Here is a 27,970-nt window from a genome sequence, read left to right on the forward strand (position 1 = left end):
TGGTCTGACAAACCTCTAGTCAGACATGTGGGCTGTGGCGCCCTCTGCTGACAGAAGCTGGGAGTAGTGTAAGCTTGGCGCATCTTCTACCTGGGATGGTTCAGAGTCCTGACTTAACGGCTAGAGTGCCACAGCCAGGGAGTCCACACTAATTAGCTGTGCCCTTAATAGAGAGAAAAAAAAGAGGCAGAAACCCGGAATGCGGGGGAACCAGACAAACCTAGGGTGTTGACAGGGACCGTCTCAGAAGACCTAGGGGATCTGCTGAGAGGGACAGGATCAAGGTTAAACTTTGAAGGTGAAATGGAGTATGGTCCAGGGTGGCAGAGCAGGCACCTCAGTAGCATTCGGTGTAGTGCAGGATAGGGAAACATGGTTGGGGATAGACTAAAGCAGACCTTCAAGGGACATCCACAAGGGCATGAGCTAGCCTTTGTTCCCAAAAGAGAGGCTGGGGCAGGAATGAGCCAAGCAGCCCCTGGAAGCCTGACCTTACTTCAGGTCCTTGTCCCACTGGGTATGTCAGGAACACAGAGCTGCTCCCTTACTATGATGTAGTGGTGCCTGACTCTTGGCTCGCTCCCATAGATCTAGATGCCTCCCCCGTGCCCCAACACAGTGTGTCATATTGTTACAGTGCTAAGACTTGGTGTTCGTTTTCTTAAAACGTGGTAACTCTCATCTTATTTGTCTATAAAATAAGACCTTAAGTCACATGCACTACTCTTCTTTTTAATTCCAGCAAAGATCTCATGAAGTAAAAATATAACATACATTACCTCACTTTACAGAGGAGCTGCCTGAGGACCAGGGAGTTAGGAGTACCAGATCAGGGCCACAATCTACCAAAAACTGAATCCCAACTCCCAGACCAAATAAGGTGTTGGTTGCTGTGTCTGTGGGTAAATCTTGACAAAAATGTAAAATGTGGCACACGCAGCTAAACTTCGATATATTTTGGTCGAAAGGTCAAGCTGAGAGACTAAAGCTCTGGAAGTGGAACTTGGGCATCTGGGACAGGAAGTGAGTACATTGGTGCTGAACAAGCCTGGCAGCTTACCCAGCCCAGGAACTGATCCCCTAGTATGCTATGCACTGAAGCTTTGAAAGTTGTGAGCTAAGCTCCATCCAGGATATCAAAGACAACAGAGGGACCACACATTGCCAATTTCCTACGCTGCTCCTCACTTTCAATTTATCGGATTTTATTGCCAGCTCTAGAAACTTGAAAACGGGGGAGGCCAGCAGCGAAGTGCCTGCAGGTCCTGGTCTCTGGTTCGTGCCTCCTTTGGGAGGCAATCCTTGAAGTTGATGCCTCTCCCTTTTGGAAACCACCCTGAGGGAAGTCCACCTAGGCTTCCCTACTTGAAATAGAGGATTCATGTCCTTAGCTCTGAACAAGGAGATGCTCAGCTCTGCCAGACTCTGAAAGACTTTTCCCAAAGCTGAGTTGGGCAATTACCTGCTCACCCATGCCTGGGAGAGCATTTTGTCCTCAGGAAAAAAGGCACTCCAAAGGCTCCTCTAGGGAAGGAGGGATGAGAAGAGCTAGGGTTTCAGGATTCACATGTTTACTAAAGGCTGTGACAGCAGTGACAGGGCGGGGCTTCCTTCTGTCACTAAGCTATCAGCAGCTGAAGACAAGCAACCTAGTGAGGCAGGGACTCAGTGGGCCCTGTTTAGTTCAGGGATAGGACGAGGGCAAGGTATAAGACACGGCCCCGCACTGCCTTGCCAGTACAGCCAGGCGAGGGTCTCAAACTCCTTTCCCCTCCCACCCTTATCCCCACACAGAACCAGAGCTCTAATGCATAGTTTCCAGAGTTCAGCCTTACTGTGGTAGGAATGAGCGTCTGCAGAATGCCTTAGAGCAGCAGTTCTCAACCTGCTGTTGACCCATCTGGGGGTCAAACAACCCTTTCATAGGGGTCGCATATCAGATGCTTTCATTACAGTTCATGGACAGTAGCAAAATTACAGTTATGAAGCAGCAACAAAATCATTTTATGGTTGGGGGCCACCGCAACCTGAGTATTAAAGGGTCAAAGCATTGGGAAGGTTGAGGAAACATCGCCTTAGAACACCCACAGGATGAGTCAGAGGTGTGGGCACGCAGACATCACCCATATGAAAGTGGAGGCCTCAAGATGCAAACACGGGCACTCTGGGCTACGTGGAAAACACCATAGGAGCAACCAAGAGTGGGTCAGGGTGAGGAGGACAGCAGCAGCAGTAGCAGCAGCAGCACAACAACCGCAGGGAACAACTGACCCCCACGATGGCCATGCGGCCAGGGACCAATGGCTCAAAATGAGAGCTGGGCTCCAAGTTACCTGTTGTCCCAGTGAACCTGCTGTCTGACCCTGAAAGTCCAGGATGGCAGGGCTGGCTGTGTGGGGGCTGAGATAACACCGCAGGTCAGCCAGCTCACCTCAGAGAACACTGGGGTTCTGGCCCTTTCCTAGTCATCCTCAATGTGCAAGGCCAGGGCCTTTCTCTGCTGCCCTTAGGGGGATGGTCTGAGGCAGCAGTCATGCTCAGAATTGAGCATGCAGAACCACCCAGAGAACGTGTTAGCACTACAGGCCCTGCTCCAGAGATTCCGGAGACCTTCGGTAAAGCCCACGGGTTCGCCATCCCAAGCTTGAGGTGCCCGTGCTCCACAGATGCCCCTTGGAAGGGCTGAGTGCAGGGAGGAGTCTGGTGGCTTGATGAACCGAGGACTAAAAACGGGCATGGGTGGATCGACAGTTCCTGACTTTCTGCTGCTGCAAGGCCCCTTTAGAACAAAAGTACTTTAAGAAAAATAGAACTGAACGCAGTTGGCCTCTGGTCAGTTGGGGCTGAGAGAACCCAAATTCTCGAGGGCGATTTGGTTCGAAAGGCACTTTGAGTGCTCATGGGGCTGCTGGTATAGCGGTTGGTACCACCTTAAAGTATTGTCTGTGGGCTATCAGCAGGTCACTTGGGACACGGATTGAGCATCCAGGGAGAGCTGCAAGGCCACCCATGGTAGTGGTAGGTGGTGACTGGGGGCCTTGGGAGCCCAGAAATCATGCCTTCTTTATGCAACCCTTCCTGGTTCTGGCTTCTGAAAGGGAGATCTAGGCCCGGGGTACCTTTCATGTCCGCTGCAGGGACTTTAGAGAAAATTGAGTTTGGTCCCAGAGAAAGGACACCTGTTCTGAACTAAATGACGGGGACCTGGGAATGTAGTGAAGGGTGGGGCCTGGCTCAGAGACAGCCCTCCTTCTGTGCTGAGCGGCTAGGCCAGGCATCCCTTATTTTCAGCTCTGCCAGAGAGAGAAAGAGCAGTGCCTTCTGCCCCAGCAGGGATGTGCCCTTCCAACTGTCCATCCATGTAGGCACTCAGAGCCTGCAGGAATTGGGCAATCTGGGTGGAAGCTGATGATGGGGTGGTCTGCAGGCTCAGATAGTGGACATACTTCTTCAAGCCCTCTTGCCGGTTGCTGCGGTATGCGGTCAGCAATTCTAGGAAGCTCACATTGTGGAGGGCCAGCAGGCGGGCCTCAGGCTGGGGCAGAACCTGTGCCTGAATTAGGGGCTGCAGGGAAGCAAAGCACTGTAAGCTACTGAAGGAGTAGATATGCTGGGCCAGCTGCAGACCTGGGGAGACCTCAAGGAGGCAGCACAGATCTCTCATGGCCAGCACAGCAGCCAAGGCACTCCGTTCGCTCATGTTTCTCGCCAGGTAGGTCTTCGCTAGGTTCCTAAGTTTGAAGCTGCTGGCGCTGGGTATGCGTTCCTGGATGAGGGGCAACACAGCCAAGAACCCCGAGATGGCGTCCTGGAATTCCCACAGTTTGTTAATGTCGTTCAGGGCCTGGAAGAAGATGGGGAGTCCAGGCCCCCACAGCCTAGGACATGCCAAGAGGGGACGGTGCATGGAGTTGAGGAAGCTGAGGAAGTGCTGCAGCCCGGACTCCAGGGAGACGGCCTTAGAGTAGACGCTGAAGGCCTCGGGCTGGATGAGCACACGGAACTTGCTTTCCCGGTTCACCGCAGCCAGTTGGCTAATTTTCTGGGCTAGGCAGGAAAGAAGGGTAGGGTGAGGTTTCAGGGTTCAGGAGGGTTCACTGAGGTGGGTGCAAGGGATCGGGGCTGCTGACTCGTTGTCTAGAAATCCCACCTGGAAGCCTGCTGGCAGGAACCAAGTACCTTCCATATGTAGCCCTTGCCTGGCTCTGATGGGGGTTGGGGGGCTCACCTGTCCCACAGCTGGCTTTTCCTATTTCTCCTGCCCTGGAGTTTGCCCAACCTTTAGAGTTCTGCCCATTTTCTATTTCCTCAACCTCCACCTCTCACAGAGACCCCACAGTGTTTCTTATCGGCCTTCTATTCTGGTCCCACCTCCAACCCCATCTGTCCCTGCTGGATTGGAGCCCTGGGCTGCACCCCTTAAAAGCATGGCCCAGAGTCTCCTCCTGAAACCCAAAGATGGTTTTTCTGTGCTAAATATCTAATGATTCTGGCTGGCTGGGCTACTCCCAATACCGGGCCCATAACTGCTGACCAGAGTAAAGGGCCAAAGCTGAGAGGCCAGACAGAGAGGAAGACTAGGGACTTCCAGAAGGAGTCACAACTCTCTGTGACCTGGGTTATTCAGGCCTCCTTATGTATCTGCTGGTGGGCTGGGCCCTGTTCTGGGAAATGTGTGTTTATAGCCAAAAGTCAAGAGTGGATTACTTGTCAACAATGGCCTATCCACTGTTCCTGGTCTCTCCACAAAGGTTTTTTCAGAGGTGAATCTGTGGAGTTATATTTCTCCCTCCCATGTCCAGGTTCCATTGCAGATATGGCAACACTTGGCATCCCAGTTCTGTCCACCTGGCTGTCATTGCTGACTAGGGGATGGCTGGAGCCTTAGACGTGGTTCTACCTGTCTTTTCCCTGGGGACTCAGAGACTAAGCTAAGAAGAGGCAGGGTAGGTCTCAGGGAACCCACTTTCATTATCAATCTTGAGGTCGAAGAAAACCAGGGTCCTGTCTTCTAAGTGGGGTTCAGCAAGGCTCTCATCCAAGGCCTTGAGGGAATTGGGGCCCTCCAGCTGGATGCTACTGGACTCACTGCTGCTGTCGTCCAGCTCGTGGGAGGGCTGCAACACAAAGAAGCCAACAGGTTAGGAGTTCAGAGGCCTTGAAGGTCCAAGGCTAGGTGAGTCTGCGCTCTGGAGCAAGTGTGCACACAGGTAGCTGTGGGGATGTTACCTGCTAGCACAGTCGGAGCCTCTCTGTGCACAGGAGAGGGCAGACTAGTGGGAATGCACAACTGTGTATGCAGGTGTGAACTGAATGTGTCCCATGTAAGTAAGGGTCACACACATGAGCCAGGGCACACAGCTTAGGAAGGGAGGTATGAAAGGGTAAGACCATGCTGGGGAACATGAATGTATACAGGTGTGTACGTGAGAGGTATGAATCTATAAACTGTTGACACAAGTTCGTGAAAGTGTGAGATGGGGTGGGACGGGACATGTTGTGCCTGCTTGCAGAGGCTCAGGGAAGGGGCCAACGACTCTGGTGGGCAAGGCCTGAGATATCTGCTACTAATTTCATCTCTCTGAGAAGACTCAGAAGAAACTAACAGCACAAATGGAGACAAGAGAAAGGGGCCTCATCAGCAACCCCAGGTGATTCTTTGGAAAGGGGAGGAGCCTATCTTTCCTTGTCCTCAAAGACAGCCTGACCCATGACATCTTACATTACAGGGAAGGCAAGGGTTGCTTGGCCTCTTGAAGTCCACATCTAGGTGGGCACACATCCCCTGCCTGGGAGACGACCCTGGAGGGAGTAGCTCAGAGACTCAGATCCTTGAGTTATTCCTATCTCAGCTGTACAAGGAGGACTGGAGCTCTGGGACCCACCCCAGGCTTCCAATCAGGCCCTGCTCTCCAGCATCCAGGATGTCCTGGCTGGAACAGCATTTCAAAACCCTCAAGGATGGGAAGGGTGCTCTCTAACTGAGATTTTCCCAAGGAGCAGGGTTGGGGTGGGGATTGGCTACAGACAGGGTAGACCTCTGAGGATAACTAACAGAGTTACTTATCAGCATAGCGGATGAGTGTCCTACGAACTCCACTTCTGGATATTAGCCATGGCCCACGAGGAAGAGAAGGCCAGTGTCACTGGCCCAGCTGGGGAAAAGCCCAGATCAGGCCCCAGGTCTATCTTCTATAGATTGCTCTGGTTGTCAATGGGGCTATGACCCGGGGCTGTGGCTTCTGCAGAACGCCTCTGGCTGCAGAGAAAGTTAACATCCCTGCTGCCCTAACTGTGTTTTTTGTTAACTTGACACAAGCTGGAGTTATCTTATAAGGGGGAGCCACAATGTAGGAGAATGCCTCCCTTCTTAACTAGTGATTGATATAGAGGGGGCAAAGCCCACTGTGCGCGGTGCCATCCCTGGGCAGATGGTCCTTTGGTGTATAAGAAAGCAGGATGAGCAAGCCAGGAGGAGCAGTAAGCCAGCAAAAAGTCCTCTTCCATAGATTCTGAATCAGTTCCTGCCTTGAGTTCCTGTCCTGACTTCCCTGGACGACGAACTACAAGCTGTAACCTGAAATAAGTGGCCACAGCATTTATCACCCACCCTTCCAAAACACTTGCTTTCCACATGCCGTCAGCCAAGAGAAGTCATGCTGCTCCCTAGAAAACTAACCATGGCTGGGCTTTCCTAAAGGAGGCTGCTTTTCATTCAACTTACACCAACTTCCTCCCAGCCTATCTTCACCCAGACTCTTCTCATTGCTTCTCCTTCCCTGTGAGGACCTTTCTGAAGGCATCATCCTGGTTGCGAGCTGAGAGCAGTAGACTGTTCTTCCCCATGGGAGAATTCTGGTCATTTTCTGTCTGTGGCCTCCTCCAGGGTCCGTACTATCATTCTGGGTTTCTGTCATTAGACTCTCAGTGCCTGTCCTCAGACTTGGACTGGTAGGCAGAGCTGAGCCACCCTGACTATGTCCTTCTCTGGTCTAGGTTCACCCTTGCCAGAGGCTGAAGAGCTGCCTCACTGGCCTAGTCAATTCTTCTACCAGTGACATGACACAGGGCCTGCGTCTTCCTTGGTCTTCCTTCTCACTCATTGCAAAAGCTCCTTTGTGGCCCTTACTCACATTATACAAAAGCCCCTTTGTGGCCCAGGGGCTTCCACCTGACTCTGCTTCTGACCATGTCCCTTCAGGCCTTGAAAGCAGTCTTCAGAGCAAGACACCTGGAGCACCACACGCTCTACCTTCTGACTACTGCCTCCATCGTCACACCACATCCCTTACAGCGGGGAAACCTTCTCTGAGGGAACCTGTGGGTGCGACCCTAACAGGATGCCCCCTTTCCTTCTTTGAACTGTGGTTGGAGGAAAGGCAGGTCTTTTAGCCTGGACATAACCCCCACCCCTTGCCCTGCCCCCAGGAACTGCCAAGCACTGTGGCAGAGGCCAGTCTCACTGCAACACCATGCACTTAAGCTAGACAGCTGTAAACTCCTTATTCACCCCTTCTCTTAAATCTGAAACCAGCTTGGGAGTAATGCAGCATTTAAGCAAGACATTTCTAAAGACGAGAGTCTACAGGAAGGGTGCACAGGGCGTCTGGATTAGCATCTTACCCTCCAGAAGCCTTCACTTCTCCATTTTATTCCAAATATCAGAATAGCTGGGTGTGGAGAAGGAGAGAGGGAGAGAAGAAAGGAAGGAGGGAGGAAGAACAGACGGAGAGAAGAAAGGAAAAGAGAGACTGAAAATGGGAAAGAGAAGTGGAGGCAGAAGAGAACAGGGCTGAGAAAAGAGAATTCTCAGGCAGGCAGGGGTGGGACCAGCAAAGAGAAGGCCAAAGAATTAAACAACAACAACAACAACAACAACAACAACAACACACACACACACACACACACACACACACACACACACACACAAACAAACTGTGGAGTGAGATTATGAGAGACCAAGGAATGGGATGGGGCACTTATGTGTCATGGTGGGCCATAAGATACCTTCTCATCCCCTCTCATCCCTTCTCTTCTCTTCCCTTCCCTTCCCTTCCCTTCCCTCCCCTCCCCTCCCCTCCCCTCATGTTCCCCCATGGAGGTGAGAGCTAGCCTTTCTTGTCCTTCCTGTATCCCATTCACTAACATAAATGTCACTCCCCTCAAAACAAATGAACATTCCTCTCACACAGACATGCAACCGAATCCCCCAGTTCAGTGGTGCTTGACTTTGGCAAGACCTGAGAAGCCTAGGAAGTCCAGGAGGTTCATGGGACAGTTCACTTAGAACCTGTGGGGGTGGGATCCAGCAATGTGCTGTTGCTTCAAGTCCTCACTGCACAGCTGGGCCTGAGAACCTCTGGTCTACACAGGCATTCATTCCACGTTTGACGATAAACTGAACAGATAAAAGTCAACTCCGTTTGGGAAGCTGGCATTTAGTTTGGGGAGCCATATAGAATCTTCCATCGATGATCAGCAAGAGTTGTGGTCCTGAAGAACTTTCTCAAGCCTAAGCATCAGCCATAGCTGGGCTCAGTTTAGTAAGACACATGTGTCTCTGGGGTTTAAAGACACAAGCTCCTAGCTCTTGCAGTCTTGAAGTCCTTGGAGACAAGGCACAGATATTAGCAAAGTAGGCCACGTAACTGGCGGCTAGGACCCTCCTGCCTGCTGCTGCAGCCCTTCTGCACGCAGCTCTGCTCTTGGGCAAGCAGTTCCTACCTTCTTGGCCAAGCTCCTGACTCGAATTCTCTGATCTGCACACTCATCGGTAGCATGGCGGCATCTCAGCACCAGAGATTCATGGGCCTCCCTTCCTGTGCCAATCATCCTTGCTGGGTCTACCACAGGCATTCCTGCTTGGTCCTGATACTGTCAAGGTCTCTGGTCATCTGTCACAAAAATGGATGAGAATACCTCTCTCTTCTGCTGTGAGACTCTTCAGCCCTGGCTAGGTGCCCACCCATCTTTCCAGGGCTTACGTACAGCTTTTCTCCCGTGGACTCCACAAGAGACTAGGACTTGCCTTCTCTCCAAATCTGAGACCCTGCTGCCTCATCTAGCAAGAGTGAGCTCTTCTAAAACACTCCCCCTTGTGCCGTCTCTCCCCTGGGACAGGGGAGTCTTGTAACCGACATTGATGCAGGCCACGCTGAGGCCTATCCTTACTGTCTCGTTTGGAAAAGGTGGCACTTCAGCAGGCCAGTAGTATAGAACGGCCCCTCATTACAAAGCAAGACAAAGGTCCTACAGAGAGGACATAGGGATGGGTACTCTGGAGCGCTCTCTATTCCTCTAAACTGCAAAGTGGAGATTTGTGGGGAGGCGTGCTATAGCGCTTCAGGGGTTTGGAAGGGTCTCCTGGAAGACAGGAGGGAAAGGCATGAAGGGTTTAGTATATTGTTCAATTTGGGACTTCTCTTATGGACAGTTTTTACATATATAGACTAAAGCAGTGGACTCTTCTGCCCCCCAACCCCGGCTTGTTCTGCAGTGAGTAATGGTCACCTCTTCCTAACCCAAAATGTGTATCTCCCTCCTCCCTTGGTGATCCTGATAGCCCACTGATGGTGGAGATGGATCTCATCTTCCTCTCCCTACCTGCTACGTTGCTTTTGGCATCTCCTGAGCTCAACCATGCACAATGTCCGGGGAAACCACTGGAATACTATTCTCCACTGTTCCTTCGTAGGTTTCCAATTCCATCCAGGGCCAGTAGCGTGAGCATTATCAAAGATGATGATGAGATAGAAAGAAATGTCCAGGTAACAGAAGAACATAGGCAACAGAAAGGCAAGAATTTTGGCTACAGGTGAGAAATAAGGGGTACCCTGCCCTCAGCAATGCACCTCTGCAGAGGGCAGAGTGATAATCCAAGGGGGAGACAGAGAGAATGTGCACAGTGCACACGGGGCTTTAGGCAAAGCTGCTGGAAGGCCCTGGCATTCTGGCCTAGCAGGCTGGAGCAAGCACGGGCATCAGCTACTTTTAGGCAACTACTCAGAGTGGGCTGCCCTTACCCAGAGACTGTACACAGTACAGGGGAAAGAGGGTCCAGAACCAAAGCCAGAATGCCAACCTTTACAAGATCAAGGAGACCTGGAATGGAGCAGCCAGAAATGCAAAGAGAAATGGACTTCTGGGAGAAGCCATCCCAGTCAAGAATGCTGTGGACTATCTAGGACCATGGTGCTGAGAGGCCTGGAGCGTCCCTGGTGCCGGCAGTGTAGACATGGTATGGAGATGCAGAAAGAAGTGGATGAATCAGAAGACACAGGGGGTGAGCAGGAGATAGAGTGAGGCTTCTCACCCGGCAAGGGCTGGGCCAGGACTCAGTAGTGGGTCTTAGAGGCAGACAGACTTCCCCTCCAACCAGGCAGAAGTGGCAGATGAAGCCAAGTGCCAACAGCGGGCAGATCTGTAATTAGGTAACAGATGCTCATTCCCACACCGCCAAAAGGGCTTCTGTGTCCTCCCAGGAGCAGAAGGTACAGTCAACAGGTTAGAGGGAGGATCAGGAGGAAGCTCAGAGAAGAAGTATCCCCGAGGAGACAACAGGAGGATATGACCAGAGGTCCTTAGTTCTTTGCCTTCCTGTGTGGCATTTCTCTAACATGTCTCCAGGGGGCAGCAGAGAGTCAACAGGGAAGAGACTCCCTGAAGAATCCCCGACTCTTCTGTGGTTGTTTCTGCCAGCAGATCTCCGTAAGATAATGGTTGAACAAGGAATAGCTGGTAGGAGGTGATGGTAGATCTGAGAGCCCAGGGAACATGAGACTGTGGTCTGAGTCAGAGCAGTTCATTCAGAGACAGTGTGGAGGCACGTGGTGTGGCCATACGGTTGGCTGCCAGAGTTGTCAAGAAGCGGAGGTCAGATGGTGGGTGTTGAAATCAACCAGGAAGAAAGCAAGACATGAAGGGAAGGAGGAATTCTAGGGGATGGGGCAGATGGTCCTATCTTTCCTCCATGAGAGGGGAGGTGGATAGATAGATATCTGAGACAAAGACGTCAAAGCCACCAGTGATGGACAATGACACTACAGGTCTTCCCCTGCTTTCCACTTTGGATGCTCAGAGTGTGGAGGGAAGAGAGCCATGGTCTTCCCCTGCGAAGAGCTAAGTTTCATGTAGGGAGAAGACAAACAGCCCTGCTGGGAAGACCCTACACGGGATCTGATGGCCTGAGGAAAAAGAGTTCACAATGGAGATTATTTAAAAGTATTTATTGAGCGGTCATACCTGCCAAGCTTTGGGATGGACAGAATCTCTACATTTGTGGACAGGGATGTCTGGCCATAAGATTGCAGAGTGGGACGGGGTGGCAAGCAGCCATGGAGGAGGGAAGAACTCAGGTTCTCAGAGACCCATCTGAGAGAGGGCCCAGGCCTGGACTGGTAGAGATGTGACCTCTTGGTTGGGTAGAGTTGTGGTAATAAAGTTTCAAAGACTTCGAGGAGGGCCTTGAACTTGGGGATTCTCCAGGGGGCCTTGGTTAGAATCTCTGGGGTGGGGACCTGCTTCCTGAGCACCACCCATGGAAGAAGCATTGGTCTGAGAAGCCATGGAAAAGTAAGGGAGAAAAAGTAAATTGCAAAGTCACTAGTGAAGACTGGTGGAGCCCTGGAGGGAGTATCGAAGGGACTGGAAGGTTCTGTGCGTCGAGCAGAATGTGTTGATATGGCATATGGCATCTGTGTATGGGCATTAGCAGGATGCCTGGGAAGCCCTATGTAGCAGGAGTGGTGGCCTGAACTATAAGAGGAGGCCTGTGTCAGGGTACAATACCCCTGGAGGACAGGCTACCAAAGGTGTGATGAAGGCAGGTGGCTCTCCTTGCTTTGTGTGAGAAAATGCAGATCTGAGAACAGCAGCACACTTCTGGCAAGTGGTAGGCTGGCTGGAAGACTCAGTCAGAGCTTGCTCAGTAGGATGATGGGAGGACCAACTCGGTGGGTGGCAGGTACCTTGGTGTAGACTACAGGTTCTGCTGGGGTGGGGGGTCCAACATAGCTGGGAGGGTCTTCAGGTACTTAGCAGGGAGATGTGTGCTGGTAAAGAGGGTTCTGTACACTCTCCAATACAGGATCTCAGACTGTGAGCTTGGGGACCATAGGGACCTCCAGTCTAACCTCTTACTCTTCTCATGCTCTGCTTTCTCTGGACACTTAACAGCCTAGTTTCTGATGACATACATGCCTCCAGGTACAGAACAGTCACTGGTTTCATTATAAGATGCCTTCAAAGAAGTTTTCTAATATGAGGTAAGATCTTGCATAGAGCGTCTCTGGTGGTTTGAATGAGGATGTTCCCCATAAGCTCATATGTTTGAATCCTTGGACTCTAGTCGGTGGAACTGTTTGGAAAGGATTAGGAGGTGTGGCCTTGTTGGAGTTAGGTGGGTCACTGGGAGTGGACTTTGAGGTTTCAAAAGTCTACGTCATTCCCAGTTAGCAGCTCTCTCTGTAACTTGTGTTTGTGGGTCAGACGTGAGTTCTTGGCTCTGGCTCTGGCTCCGGGTCCGGCACCAGCATGATGCCTGTTGCCTGCTGCTAAGCTCCTTGTCATGATGAGCATAGACTGACCCTCTAAAACTACAAAGCCAAACAAGCTCTCTCTACTCTAAGATGCCTTTGCATCGGTGTCTCTCCGCAGCAACAGAAAAGTAAACAAGGCATCTCTTATCCATTGTTTGATACCCATAGGTACACTCTACCTATCACTAACCTTCACTGACCGACTTTGTGGTTGCTTTTCAGTCAGAATCCCTCTACACAGCCCTGGGTTTCCTGGAACTCACTCTATAGACCAGGCTGGCCTTGAACTCGCAGAGATCCATACCTGCCTCTGCTTCCCAAGTGTTGGAATTAAAGGTGTGTGTCACCACGATGCCTGGGAATGAACTCTTGTCCAGCTTTCCTCATGGAGTACTTGGCAGATAGAAAATACACAAGGAAGCTCTAGAGAAGGGCTTTGGATATTACAGAGGATAGCCAAGGCCTGGAGCAAGCAGCCCAGCAAGCATCACAGAGGTGTTCTTGCCTGGTGCAGGAAGAGGACCAGGATGCAATAAGCACGCAGCTAGTGCCTGCAAATGGTCCTGGCTATGACTTAGGCTTTATTGCCTTGCTGGGGAACTTCCCAGCTGCCAGGTGAGCCTGAGAGTCACCTGCTGTGGCTGTGGCCTTTGGGACCTTGAACAAGGGGAGGCAGAAGTCCTAGGCTGAACTCCGAGTTACTCACCAGATTCTCGGCATCTGAGTCCTCTGAGCTGCTGATCACTACGATTCGCTCCTCTGAAATGGACAGGGGGAGGCAGCATTAAATCCTTCCTGGGATGTCCACTGGCTGGGGTAAGACAGCCAGGAGAATCCTTGTAAGCCAATGGGCTGGGGATGATGGATGCCCTGTCCTGTGTGCATTAGGAGGAGATGGAGTGTTTATGTCCCCAGAGTGCAGAGATTGGCACTGGCAGTTTTAGAGGGAAGGAGGCAGAGCTAAGGCCCCTCGGGTGCCTCACACTGGAACCATAGCAAAGTACAGGGTAAACTACGGTGCCATACTCAGTGGCTGCTCAGAGCAACTCAGACACGGGAGTCCTGGTGGCTTTGAGTGTCCAGGTGGGATTGGAATGAGGAGCTGGGGCCTGGGGTGCTCCAGATGTCTGAGGGCAGTATGACGATCCTACACAGGTATTCCCCTGCCTAATCCTCTTACCTGTTTCCCCTGCATCACTGGTCACATGGTTGTTGTTGGGCAGGGGTGTCTCTTTTTCAGGGATGGTGCTCTCAGTGCTGGAAGTCCCATCCGGATGGGGAGGTGAGATGGCCTTGGAAGTGCTGGGCCTAGGCTGCTCAGGGGAGCTTGTCGACAACCTGTCCTCGTTCTCATCCGTGGACTCCATCTTGATAATCTTTCTGCAGCAATCTATGTGGCAGCACTTCCTCTTCATGGGGCTGACTGTCTGAGAAGCCTCCTGAGGAGCGGGGAGTTAGAGAGGTGACTCAGGTGCCTCTGATGTCGCTGGGCTGAGACACTGAACTGAGCACCAGGAGTCTGTGGCACGTTTTCGCTCCCGTTCTTTTGGGCATGCTGAGCACGTGTCTGCAAACAGGAGGCCCTCTCAGGTTGCCATGCACACTGGTCATGGCCGCTGACCAACAGTCTCAGTTGATCGGACTCATAGCTTTGGCTGTCTCAGCATCCCAGCTGGGCTGAGAGTGGCTCAAGCTTATTTCGAGTTTCGGGGGGGGGGGGGGCGGCACAGCCCAGAGCAACGGAGAATGTGGAGCAAATAAAGACCTTAGAAAGGCCCAGATTCTTATAAGATTACACCTCACTGTTGGCAGGAGTCTAGGCCTTTTAGATGGAGGCAGGGTTGAATAGGGGGCTTACCTCTCTGTACGTGGGGCCTTGCATAGAGAAGGCATACACTGGTACAGGGTGTGCTCCAGGTACTGATTTTACCATAGCCACAGGTTGGGTCTTAGACAGCTCCATGGCCTGAGCCTGTGCCCTCTGCACTTCCTTGGGCTGTAAAATCAGGTAACAAGGAAGTTAGAAATGACTAGTGACCCTAGGCCTACCACCTGCCTCAGGTTTAAGTAACTTGGTCCCAATCGAAGAGTGCACTGGGACAAGTAGTTCTTCCCAAACCCACCATGATGTCACAGCCTTCTGACCTTGGGTTGCTGGTACCCAGGCACCACTTCAATCTGCATGTGTCCTGACAGGGCAGGAAGCTACCTCAGGGACCACAGTGCCCAGTTCCTCAGAACATGCTTCACAACCAGCCTAGCTTGTGTGCCTCTGGAGACCAGCTGCTTGCTGTTGAAAGTGACACTTCCCTGAGCAGTGATACAGTGGCAGCGGTGAGGAACTCGGAAGCCAGCCTCCAAGGAGCGTGCCTTACCCCTGAGTCTTAACTCTATCGAGCAGCTGATACACAAGCTGGAATTACTTAAAACTCACTGGGCCTCAGTCTCCCTCCATGAAATGGAATAATAACACTCGCTTCATATGGCAATAAGGATGAAATATGCCAAATGCCATCATCGTGCCTAGAAGAGCATCTAGTACTTACAGAGACCCATGAGTGAGGGTGATGAGGATGGCTAGTGAATACTAGTTTGATTACCATCCCATGTCAGACTTGGTGTTCAGGGCTTTGTGTCTCTGTCTCTAAATGAAGCAGGAGCAGCTCCTCAAATAGTGAAAAGGAGCTGGAGAGATGGTTCAGTGGTTAAGAACATTGGCTGCTCTTGCAAAGGAGCTGGGTTCGATTCTCAGAACCCACAGGACAGCTCATAACCATCTTTTACCCCAGGATTAGGGGACCAGACACCCTCTTCTGGTCTCTGCAGGTATTGCATGCATATGGTACACTTAACATGCAAGCAAAACACTCATATACATAAAATAAAAGTGAATAAATCTTCTTTTTTAATGAAAGAATTACCACACGGCTTACCAATTCTACTCCTAGGTACTACCTCAAAAGTATGGAAGTTAGATGTTCAACTGCAAACTGTGTGTGGGGCTGGGCAGGAAGCCCAGTGGTAAAGCACGGCCTCCCACGTTCCAAGGCCCGGATATTCCATCCTCAGAACAGGAGGCAGACAGCTTAACCATCTTATCTTTGCCTTTATGGCTCTGCAGTTGCTGGCGTATAAAAGGCCGGGAACTCCCTGTAGGCAAGGCTGGGTGCCTCTGCTTCTGTTCCCTCAGCACAACACTCACCAGAGTTGAAGAAGCAGAGGGATAGTAAGGTGAATGTGTGTGGAGGGGGCAGTGCTATGTCAACTGGTGCTGCCTCTCCTGACAGCACTGGCTATGCAACCATATTCCAGCCTCACATGACCTTTGCTCCCACACATTGCTACGGACTTCTTTCCTGAGTCCTATCAGCCCGCAAGTGACAACCACGGTGAAAAGGAGGAAGCCCTATGAAAAAAAGAGCGCTTGCGTGCCCAAGTTCAAGTTCCAACTAGCTCACCACCGATTCTCTTTGGGTCTTACATCCCTGAAAGAGGTTTTTAGACTCCACACGCTCTTATAGCTCTAAAATTCTCAAAAGTCCTGCCTCCCCCAAGTCCTTTTCCCAGTGCTGTAACCCGCAGCAATCCCTTTTCCATGGCTTACCCCAAGGCAAAGCTAGAAAGGTTTAATACCCTTGCTGCCCACCAGAAGGTCTACCCGGTCCTGGGCCCACATCTTGACATCCAGCCGCACACAACAGAGTGACCAAGCTGGGGAGGGGAAGGATGCCAGGCTCAGGAAGGAAGGAGCTCATCCTGCTGCAGGAGAGCCATGCCTACGAGTGTTGGAAAGAATGCCCGTGCGCTTCTATCCTGAGAAGTCTCAGTTGGAGCAATCAGAACAGGAGGTACCGCCTCAAGAATGGGTAAACTCCCTGCTCCCAGTGGCATGCGTATGAAAGTCACTGAGTCAAAGATACAGCAGAGGGAATGCAACATGAGATTATCTAAGGGTGTTCCCAACCCTGAGGAGCTAGTCTTTTAGGTACATGATGGCCCTGGAATCTGTGGGCTTGAGCTCTGACTCCTAGCCCTAAGTCCAAGAACCAAGTGCGTGGGAGTGGAGGTCCATCTATGCCAGCCCCAGAAATTGGCTCAGACAGTCTGTGCGAGCTTCAGATACATCCCGTGTCACGTCGAACAGGGCTGCAGTTTACACTCTACATTCACTGCCTGCCCACCCATGGGTCTGACCCCTCCTGGACTGGCTTGTGGCACATCAAGAGCTAGTCGGGCATTAAGGAACCTTGCACCAGAGACAGCCAACCCTTCCTTGACCCTCTCCTCCTGAGAGCTCCAGCCCAGCCACCTGCTGTCCTCTCTCAGGCACTCTCCCTCATCACAGGACATCAGGACCTCCAAGCATTCGCGTGCTGTGCCCTCCTACCCCTCCTCACACATCAAACTCCTCTCACCTGCTCAAGGTCAGTCGAGTTCCCAGGAGTGCTGGCTGACTCTGGGTGAGCGCTGGCTGCCTCTGGCTGAGCGCTGGCTGCCTCTGGGTGAGTGCTGGCTGCCTCTGGCTGAGCGCTGGCTGCCTCTGGGTGAGTGCTGGCTGCCTCTGGGCTGGCTCTCCCAGCTACAGCTACATCTGGGGGAAAACCAAAACAAAACATAGAGAGCATTCTAGTAGGAATTCTTAGCTGGGACGGAGACAGAGGGGAGGTCCTTGATGCTTTCCTTGGGTATTCATTCGTGGGTACACCCCCACAGAGGGGCTGGAGTTGGCTGCTGCAGGGATGAACCTAAATAGAATGGAATAGGGTGGAGTGGGGTGGGGTGTGGGCAGTAGCACTGGGTGACACCTTTGTCTCTAAACCCCAAGTGCACATCTATGCATCTGCCTAGATGGAGAAGATAGAAGTCCATCTCCATTCTAGGACCCTATCTTTATAAGCCCCTGGCTTATGTGGTCCAGGAGGGAGCCCTCCTATCCTTGGAACCTGCGGGGAACCAAAAGGGGCACCCCCCAACCGCTGCTCAGAGCTAACGTCCCCGCTTAAAGAGTTAAACAAAACCCCTGAATGTGTAAATGTGTACTCATGGTCTCTGGAAAGCCACTGATGCCACCCGCTCATTCAGGGCACAGCTCCTGGATTTTGATTCAGAGCCAAGCATGTCTCTAGCTATGGGATGTAGCCCAGGATACTCTCCCAGTTGGACAACACTTGAGGTCAGGAACTGGCCTGCCACTCCCATACATCATAAAAGCCCAATAACAGAGACTCTAGGACCTAGAGACTGACAGATGACTGCTTTGTTCTAGGGGAATTCTTCCTTTCAGTGTCTGACTAAACACCTCATAGCTAGGTTTTCTGAGCTTCCTCCTCTCCTAACCTTACAGACCAGTTGACTTCTTTTTTGCTGGGCATAGGAGGCTGATACCGAGAGTGGGCTGCAATGATACCACATCCGGTTCTCAGCTCTCAGTTTCCACCTGTTCCCCAAGGCTCACAAAGTCACATCTACTCCATAATCTTATAAGTTTGTAAAGTGTCTCCTCCAGATGCTTGCCACACCAGATCAGCATATCCTCTTATTCTGTTCCCTGGATCCTCAGACCTGATACTTGTCTTTCATCTACTGAATGGAGATCATCTCTTCCAATTTGCCTGCCCCTGGGTGCAACAGTGAAGCATGGGTCCTTTAAATGACAAACCAGCTGCCTATGAGCATGGCCTCAACTCTTACCTGTCCTCTGGGTGATGAAGGAGACGAGGTCCTGCAGGCACAACTTGAACTCCTCGAAGCCGCTGGTGCGCAGCTGGACTTTGTGATTCTGAGGCTCCTCCTGGCGCAAGCGACAGAGTGCCTTGCGCAGAAAGCCATGCATATCCAGCACCTCCTGTTCGGAGGCGTAGAGCTTCATCCTCTTGACCAGCGCCCCACCAGTGCGGATGCGCTGCAGCACAGCTTCCAGGTGGCCCAGCTGGCCAGCTATTTCCTGGTAGTCGCGCTGGTAGCGCACATTCACCGCCTCGAGCAACTCGCGCTCCTGAGCCTGCACGTGTTCTATCACCTGGCGCACGCGTGCGCGGATCTGCTTCTCAGTGTCTGAGCGTGCGTCATCCAACTGGCCTATGGCTGAGTGCATCTGTGCATGGGCACTGTCGAAGGTTCTGCCCTGCTCCTCCAGAGCCTGCGTCATGGTGCCCAGCTCCTCATGCAGCTGCTGGATCTCCTTACCAATTTCACACTGGAGATGGCTGTGGTTGCGGTCCAGAAGCGCGCATTCACAACACAGAGGCTTGGCGCAGCCTCGGCAGTAGATGCTGTGGACACATAAGACCAACATACTGTTTCTCGGTTTATGCTTTTCCCCTGCTCAGTGTCTATGGATTTGGTTATAGAACCAGATCTATCCATAAAATACCAGACAATAAAAAGAGATGGTTCAACAAGTAAAGATGCTCACAGCCAAGCTTAACAACCTCAGTTGGATCTCCAAAACCTTTTTGATGGAAGGAGACAACCAACTTCTGCAAGCTGTCCTCTGAGCACTACATGTGTGCCACAACACATGTGCACCCATACACATACACACATAAAAAAATACATGTTAAAAAAAAAACTACCATAGTAACGATTCCTCCACCTACGCAGCAATGCAAATACAAGAGAAATAACCACTTCCTGCCACTTCTTAACATCCCCTAACCCCAGCTCTGACCCTACTCTGCCCACTTAGGCCCAAGTTGAGTATGGTATGGCTTCTTCCACATCCAAACTCCGAAGTACGTGCGTGCCACACTGGTCAAGTACTTTAATTATTCCCTTGTACAGATGAAGATTAGTATGGAGGGCTAATGTTTGATCTTTAAAAATAAAACCAAAGCACAATCACCTGGTAATTCCCCCCCCTAGTCTTTCATTCAGGACATCCCTTTAGGTTCACAGGGACAAACCTAACGTATTCTTTTTTAATCGCTCCATTACAGCTACACAGACAACTATTTACTTCAGCAGGCTTCCTTTGGATAAATACTCAGGTGATTTCCTGTTTGTGCATTTTCTTTCTTCCTTTCCTCTCTCTTTCATTTTTTTGACTGATATGAACAGTCATTTAATAACATAATGTTCATGTCAGGCAGCCTAATGTATGGACGCCTTTCTCTCTATGAAATATAGTACAAACAGCAGACTGCTAGATCAATGAATGTACATCTCTCTTAATGTTTTATGCATGTAAAATATTAATAATGTGAGGTCATGAATATGCTAATTCATTGGACTTTTCTAGTGCTACAATGTATTTCACAACATCATAGTGTACATGATAACTATATATAATTTTTACTAGTCAATTTAATACACATTTAGGCTAACAGAGACTTTCACAGCATCTATTGTAATCACTCTATCTAGTTTTAAAATATGTTACAAGGTCAAGGGACTGTACATGTGTGATTAATTAAGGATCAAGGGCTCGTAGGAGCTGCAGAGGTGCTCAACAGTTTAGAGCACTCGGTGCTCTTGCAGTTTGATTCCCGGCACCTACACTGTGGATCACAACGATCTGTAACCCCAGTTCCAGGAGATCTGATGTTCTCTTCTTACATCTGTGGGCCCCAAGCACACATGTGGTACACATACACGCATGCAGGGGAAACACATAAATAAATAAACAAATCTTTAAAAATGTCTTAAGTACACATATGGTACACACACACACATGCAGGGAAAACATAAATAAATAAACAAGTCTTTAAAAATGTTTTAAAAGAATTTTAAGATTGAGAGATTGTTCTGAGTTATCTGGATGTTATCATGTGTAATAGGAGAAAGAAGAGAGGTGGGGTCTGTGAGAGAGGCTGGAGTGATGCTCTCTTCCTGGCTTAGGAGGCAGAAGGGAACATGTATTAAGGTATAGGGGCAACACAGAACGGAGAGAACAGATTCTCTTCAGGAGTCTGCCAAGGAAGCCAAGCTTGGCTGGAACTTTGATTTAATCTCAGAACCATTTCAGATGTCTGGAATCCAAAAAGACAAGATAAAGGAGCTGTATTGATTTAAACGCCTGAGTCTGTGGTGATTCACTAGCGCAGCAATAGGAAGTTACCACAGAAGTCAGGTAGCAGTCTCTGTCCTGGCTCTTAACCATTGTGATGCTGTTGCTTTAAATGTTAGAGGAACAGTATCTCAGTTACTTCTCCAGAGATATTATGCAATTGGTCTCACCCCCACTCCCGATGTTAAGAAAACGCTCACTTGTGACCTAGGGAAAGGTATTTTCTGGTGTTATTTTGGTCTAAGTTACTTAGACCAGCATAACCTGAAACTATCAACAGGGAGCTGGTCAGACCGTGGTCCCCAGCTTCACCAGTTCTCAACCTACCCAGGCCACTCAAAGTGAAGAAGTCTCAGGGCTCCCTCAGACACAGGAAGGTTAGTCCAAGCCAGCAGAAGATTCCCAGAGAGCTCAGAGTGGTGCAAGAAAAGACCCCAAGCATGCAGGTCTCCCAGCCGTGGGAGTCTGATGTAAGCCAGAGGGAGAATGCCTGACTGAAGTGAACAGTGAACGGCAATGGACCAGAGGGAAGGCTGTACAGATAAAGCCCTGACCCCAGGTCCATGCCATTTGCCAATGGTCCCAATTCTCTGAGAAGGCTGAGGGTAGACCTGGAATTGGGGTAATGCATCAAGGGGCTGCCACCTAGACTCAGGAGTGATCTTTTGAGCCAAGTGATTTCTTCCTCTTTATCTGAGGGACACTCATTGAGCACATACTGTGTGCTTGGCACCATGAAAGAGGTGAGATGGGTACCTACACAGGGAGGCCTGTGCAAGAACCTAGATTCAGGCAAGCAGAAAGCTGGGTCTCCGGGAGGGCAAAAGGATAGTTCTTTGCTCCCAAATACACAAAAGAATAAACTAAAACACTACCAACCCAACAAAAAATTATTCAGCAAAAAGGCTAGATTACCCCAGAATTGAGAGTAAATATATACATACATACATATATGTATGTATGTATATATGTATATATGTGTATATATATGGGAGGAGTTTAGGGGAGGAGTTGGGGGAGGGGAAAGAATATGATTATGATAGCCCACATCTGTAATCCCAGTCCTGAGGAGGCAGAGGTGGCTTCCTGGAGTTTGCAGCCTGGCAGTCTGACTGAATTGGTGCGCTCTGTGGAGAGCTACTGAGAAGACAGTAACATCAACTTCCAGCCAACAAAAACATACACAGTCATGCAAATACACAGTCACACACATACACACATAGAGTCATACACACAAACACATAGAGTCATACACACACACACATACACACTATGTACACATAGTCATACACACAGTCACACACACAATCATGCATACATGTACATAGTCATGCACACATAGAGTTATATACACATACACAGAGTCATGCACACACACAGGCAGCACACAAAAGATAAGCCAAGCTTTATTCTTTAGACAATAACAGTGATTGAATTGTTTTTCTTAAATCTGTTCTATTTCCACTAAACAAAATAGCAAAATAGAATACCCAAATAATTAGTTAAGGCCATGAGGTTTTTTTAGGGGGGGGGGTGGATAGTCAAGACACTAAGGTAAGATTAATAGCATTTGTTAAGTAACATTTAAAAAAAAACAGCCAGCTCTGCCATTTATCTCTGCCCATTTTGAATTATCATGCTAATCTTAACAGCTTTGGCAGGATATGTTCAAAGTACAGGATATGCTAAGCCAGGAATTTGTTACAAAATTCATCCTTAAACGTTAACAGAATCTGGTAATATACAAAATAGTCAGTGATTCCCTATGCGACACAAGCAACTCTGGAATCATCAAATAAGTTATAAAAATGATTGTTATGTGGCTTTGCCTGTAGATGGTAGTTCTAATCTTTGTTCCCACATAAAGGATGTTAAAAAGTTCCCTTCAAAGCACAGTGATAGTTTTAGGTTATTAATAAGAAAGCACTTGAAAATAATAAAGCAAAAGGTGTGGTATTTTCGGCAGCAAAGCAAGAGAAAGATAAGAAGAAAGGAAAGGGGAGGGCAATGTCACTGAGATAAACAGAGAGTTTTAGATGAGTGGAGTCTGTCACATTCCAGAATAACTTGATACAAAATGCTCAACATCACGACAGCTTGGATGTCTCTGTTGCTGCAATGAAACACCATGACCAACTTGGGGAAGAAAGGGTTTATTTGGTCTACACTTCCACACTGAAGGAAGCCAAGGTAGGAATGCAAGCAAAACAGGTACCTAGAGACAGGAGCTGATGCAGAAGCCATGATGGAGGATGCTGCTTACAACTCCTTCCTTGTTCCTTGTGGCTTGCTCAGCCTACTTTCTTATTGAATCCAGGCCCACCAGCCCAGGGTTGGAATCATCCACAATGGAACGGGTCCTCCCGCATCAATCACTAATCAAGAAAATGTCCGACAGCTTCACCTACAGCCCAATGTTATAAAGGCATTGTCTCAATCTGAGACTCTCTCCTCTCCAGTGATGCTAGCTTACGTCAAGTCAACATTTTAGCCAGCACATTTGTTAACTAAAAAATTTCAAGAATAAGAAATACTTTGGGGGACTAAGACAGAATAGGGGATCCTGGGGAGATGACTTGGTGCTTGCTGCACAAGGGTGAGGACCTGAGTTTGGGTTCCCAGCACTTGTGGAGAAAGCTCAGAACAAGTTATTCAGAGACTGAGCTCCATGGTCAGCAACAGACCACGCCTCAAAACAGTAAGGTGAAGACCGAAAGGAGATGGTCAGCGTTAACCTCTGGCCTCCCAGTATACATGTCTGAGCACACTTACCCCTCACTCACATACAGGAGTGCACGCGTGCGTACACACACACACACACACACACACACACACACACACACACACACAGAAAAAGAAAATCGATTTTCCCTTAGACCTCTGCTTTCTTTGGTGCATAAGACACAGCAGTGTGTACAACACTCAGAAGGAGGGAGAGTGTGACCTGTGGACACCATATCTGGATAAGACAACGCTCAAGTATAAGCAACTTGGAACTCGAAAGTCCTCCTTGCAGGAAAATATTTACTGACAACATTCCTTCAGTCAGGAGCCCAACCAAAACAAAGAATCTGGGCGTCAACAGCCTGTAGCTCAGAGGCAGAGAGCACATGTCCTGAGCCCCATCTCCAGTCTGAGGAGCGCGACGTTACTGTAAACCGTCCTGGGTTGATCACTACAGCAGATCGTCCGAGGCTGAGAGTCTGTTAATACTGAGATGGTGTGCTTCATTACAAACTGTAAGACTTCAATAGTTTTTAAGTATTTGTGTGTGTGTGTGTGTGTGTGTGTGTGTGTGTGTGTGTGTAAGTCAGAGGACATAGTTTGTGTGTGGAGATCAAAAGACAATTTGCAGGACTCACTTCTCTCTGCCGTGAGGCCTCTGGGATCAACTCAGGTCATTAGGCATAGGAGCAAGTGCTCTTACCCACTGGACCATCTTCCCAGCCTCTCCAATAATCTTTTAAAGTCTAGGCATTGAGGTTTAAAATAGTTAATCTTGGAGGAATCTTTTTGGAAGGGTGGTCTTCCTTCCTTCCTTCCTTCTTCCCTTCCTTCCTTCCTTTTCTTCCTTCCTTCGGTCCTTTCTCCCCTTCCTGGTGACTGGGAATTGAACCCAGGGCTCATGGAACTCACTAGATACCCCATCCCCAGCCCCTTGAAGCTGGGAAGTCTAATTTGTTTTTTCTATTTGATTTGAGGAAAAGGAAACTCTGCGTTGCTCTAGCAGCATGTTTCCTTTTGCAGTACAGTTCTAAAGGGAAGCCAGTCGGAGCTCTACATAAGCAACCTGCAGGGTCCTTCTGCTAGCTGCAGGCTGGCAGGCAGGAGAACTTAACCTCGGCAGTCAGGGATCTTTCATTCTGTTCTGTCCCTGGGTGGAACAGCCCTCCCTCAGGGTTAGCTCCTATAACCTCCATTTCAATATCCTTCGGGCACTGGAAACAGTCTTAGCTGAGGGTCAGGGATTCAGAGAACATCTCGGAAGATGGGTGGGTGCTCTACTGTGGGACGAAGGAAGGTGGGATCAAATCACAACGCCCCATCCTGCGGCTCTATGGGAAAAGGCTCCTCAGGAGTCAGGATGCTTCCCATGACATCGGCGAAAAACTGTCCTTTGCCCTCATTTCTGGTCATACCTGGCACTTTGTTTTCTTTGATTCTTTGCAGTAGCCATTTTTTCTGAGACACCTTGAAGGTGTTTTCCCCCTTCTGACAACAGGACGGAATCAGACTTCCTTTTAAGAAGGCTACAGCTTCGAGTTTTGAGAGAAAAAGACGACTTAAAGGTCAAGCTGAGCGGCCCCTAGCATTCCCAGCGACTTTGCAAGGAGAGAATTTGACCCACTGGAGAGAACACCGAGACTCTGAATAATATGCACACCAGTTTCTTGTCCACTCCCCCACCCACCAGGACTCAAGGCTAGCTATATGTAACCTCCTCAGTGCTTGGCAATCCTCTGGCAGCCCTGAGGAGAGAGCCTTTTGTAAACCGAGTGGCCTTGGCAGGAAGCCAGGCCGCAGAAATACAAAGCTGTCCTGGTGGCAGGATCTACGTGTGTATAACCAGGCCCGGGGGGGGGGGGGGGGGGGGGTGTCTCTCGGGCAGGCCTGAGCCAGACCTCCTTCCTGGCTTAAGGGGCCTATTAACCATTTTACACTCCAGAAACTAACAAAGCACTTCTCGTTCGTTTTTTACAAATTGTTTTTCATGAAACTCATAGAACTCAACATACTTCCTCAAAGTATGATTTAAAGACTTAGTCTTTTATCAACGCTCCCTTAATCCTCCTCACAATCAGATACAAGATCCCCCCCTCCATCAAACTGCCAGGCACCGTATCTGAAGCCATCTCCAGGGGCCTACATTCCTTGCCAGGGAGCACTGCCCTGTGTGGACCTAGCACAGCCTTTGGCTCAAAAGCTGAATATTCAGACTTCAGTTCTCATTCGCTCAGCAATAACCGTTTCAGTGCTCAAAGTAAACTGTTGCCTCCCTAATTGATTGCTCAGCGGTGGCAGAGAGATAGACACGGTTCCAGTTAGTTTCACTTTATGATTCAACATTGATTACTAACTCATAAACTTAATTAACATTAGTCTCACTGTTAACTACTCTTCTGCACTGGCCAAGGTCTCATGCTCCATCTCTGTTGAGCAGCCAAATCCAATGCCACTGCTAGAGAGGAGAGAGCAGGACCCCCAGGGACTTACACCCTAACCCTGATCTTGCCTTGAGTTATTTTAAAATCCTTGCTTCTTCTCTGAAACATCACAAGGTCCAGATGTGCAGGGGAATCTTTTTTATACACATAGCATCCTACCAAATGGACCATGGCTATTACTGGATATGAAACAACTCTCTTGGGTAAGTGCATATAAAAATCAAGAAAGGCGTCATTTCCCATCTTTTCTGTTATGCTGCCCAGCTGCTAGCAGGAGTCTCTCTCCAGCCATGTGGTGGTACTCCCCCTGCCCCGGTCAGAAATCACTGAGCCCCGAGAAGATGCAGCACACTAAAAGTTGCACAGGGTGTGGGTGGGTGGGGACAGGCAGGGTTGGGAAGGAAGTGGCTGCTAGGCATCCAGGGGGCAAAACTCAGGTAGATTCTCTCAGAGGCAGATTCAGGCCAGGCAAGGGAGTCTCCAAGTTTGTACCTCTGGCTTGCCCCACTACAGTCCCAATGGTAAGCAGAACCATCAGCACGTCCCCCTTCAACAGCGGCCAACCCTTCCAGGCTCTGTCATGGCTTTACTGCTGTATGTCATTGGTTCCTGCCTGGAGCTGCCAACCACCTCAGCTTCTCATCTTGAAGATTCTCCTCTGGGTTTCCCATCACACCACATTTCTTTTTTTAAGATTTTTTTTTAATTTATGTTACATGTACACTGTCAATCTCTTCATGCATACCAGAAGAGGGCATCGCGTGGTTGTGAGCCACCATGTGGTTGCTGGGAATTGAACTCAGGACCTCTGGAAGAGCAGTCAGCGCTCTTAACCACTGAGCCATCTCTCCAGCCCCCCACCACACTTTTTAAATTTGATTAACAAGTCTTTAGTTTTCTCCATAGGGCTATAGTATCTGCCCATAGACTTTGATGGCCCTGAATGAATTCCCTTACCCCAATCCACCACTCTTTAGGCTCTGATATCCAGACACAGGGAGCCCTAGATCCCTAACACTCAGGGGTGGAAGGCCCCTCAGTTGAGCCTCCAGGTCCTTTGGGCTCTGACAATGTGAGACCCAGTTGTGTCCCATCCTCTTCTCCCCTCTCCCAGCCCACAGCCCTCAATTTGCTAAGGGACTTCCTTTTCCCTTCAGATCTTACACTTTCGTTTCTGAATATAGCCAACACATGGTAATACGTCCTGTCAAAATCTTTGTGAACAGGAGTAAAATAGAGATAAGAATGCAGCCAAGTGAATAAATATTGGCCTTGGAGCTGCCTACGTCACCCACTTGAGACAAAGAACCAGAGTGCAGGGAGAGGACCGAGCCATGAGTTGAGGCAGTGAGTTTCCAACAGTGTAGTCCACTGTCTCACTAACACTCCACAGCGACTCAATGAGAAGACATGAGTGTGCATGAAAACAAGGCACTCGATGAACAGGCTGAATGTTCTAGAAAGCATGGAATAAAATCATTAACTTCACTGGGCATGGTGGCTCACGCCTTTATTTCCAGCACTCTGGAGGCAGAGGCAGGCGAATCAAGAGTTCAAGGCCAGCCTGAATAGTCTAAAGCCAGTTCCAGGTCAGCCAGAACTACACAAAGAAACAGTCTCTAAAAACCATGCAAGGAAAAAAAAATCATAACTTCTTGCAAACCCAGCTCACCTTTCCTGTCCTAGGATAGCATACTTTGTAAGGCTTGCAGACTCTCTAGAGCTCTGCCTTGCTCACAAGTCTTCTTCCTTTTGGTCTTTCTCTTCCCTTCCACGGGGCACTGCAACTTTGCGTCAATATGACACCCTCTTAGAAGTGTCTCCCTGTCTGTCCAGGCTGAGCACGTGGCTTTCTGCAATGTAGGCTGATGTGCCTTCCTTCCTTCTTCCTTCTGCCCACACACTATCAGTGTCCTGAGCAGGTGACAGTGTCAAGGGAACATAACAAAAGAGGCAGTGTAATCAGAGTCACTGTGAGAACACAGTTGGGTGGTTAGTAAGACAGCCTTTCCCACCTTGTCACTCCTCTGTGACCTTAGCTGTTCCCTGATGATCCACCACAGGTTCCCAAGAGGGCAAGGCTGGATCTGTTTGTCCTCACACTGCAACACTTAACAGTGAACACGGCTCACTACAGGCGTCACATGATGGTGGGCTGAAACAAGTCACACCACAGGTGTGGTGATCAAATGCCAAGGACCTGAACACAGACCCTAACCCCAGACTAAAGCCAGCTCTTGCACTGCTCCCCAGGAAGAGCT

The 27,970-nt window shown here is 49.7% G+C and overlaps 1 protein-coding gene across 4 annotated transcripts in view; it reads right to left on the reverse strand.

Annotated features, from left to right (window-relative positions):
• Nucleotides 1–652: 652 nt before the first annotated feature.
• The window catches only part of Pml (PML nuclear body scaffold), a 31,730-nt gene continuing 4,412 nt past the window's right edge, over nt 653–27,970 (reverse strand). For 2 of the 4 annotated variants that reach the window (XM_087562020.1, XM_087562019.1), the window contains 7 exons: nt 18,228–18,808; nt 16,952–17,127; nt 14,395–14,532; nt 13,717–13,975; nt 13,243–13,295; nt 4,967–5,117; nt 712–4,042 (listed from right to left, as the gene is read on the reverse strand). In XM_087562020.1, the coding sequence (XP_087418146.1) occupies nt 4,035–4,042; nt 4,967–5,117; nt 13,243–13,295; nt 13,717–13,975; nt 14,395–14,532; nt 16,952–17,127; nt 18,228–18,808 (1,366 nt within the window). In that variant the 3' untranslated portion in view covers nt 712–4,034. 4 annotated transcript variants of the gene reach the window in all.

Source organism: Rattus norvegicus, chromosome 8, assembly GCF_021556685.1.
Source record: "Rattus norvegicus strain SHRSP/BbbUtx chromosome 8, alternate assembly SHRSP_T2T, whole genome shotgun sequence".
Lineage (NCBI taxonomy): Eukaryota > Metazoa > Chordata > Mammalia > Rodentia > Muridae > Rattus > Rattus norvegicus.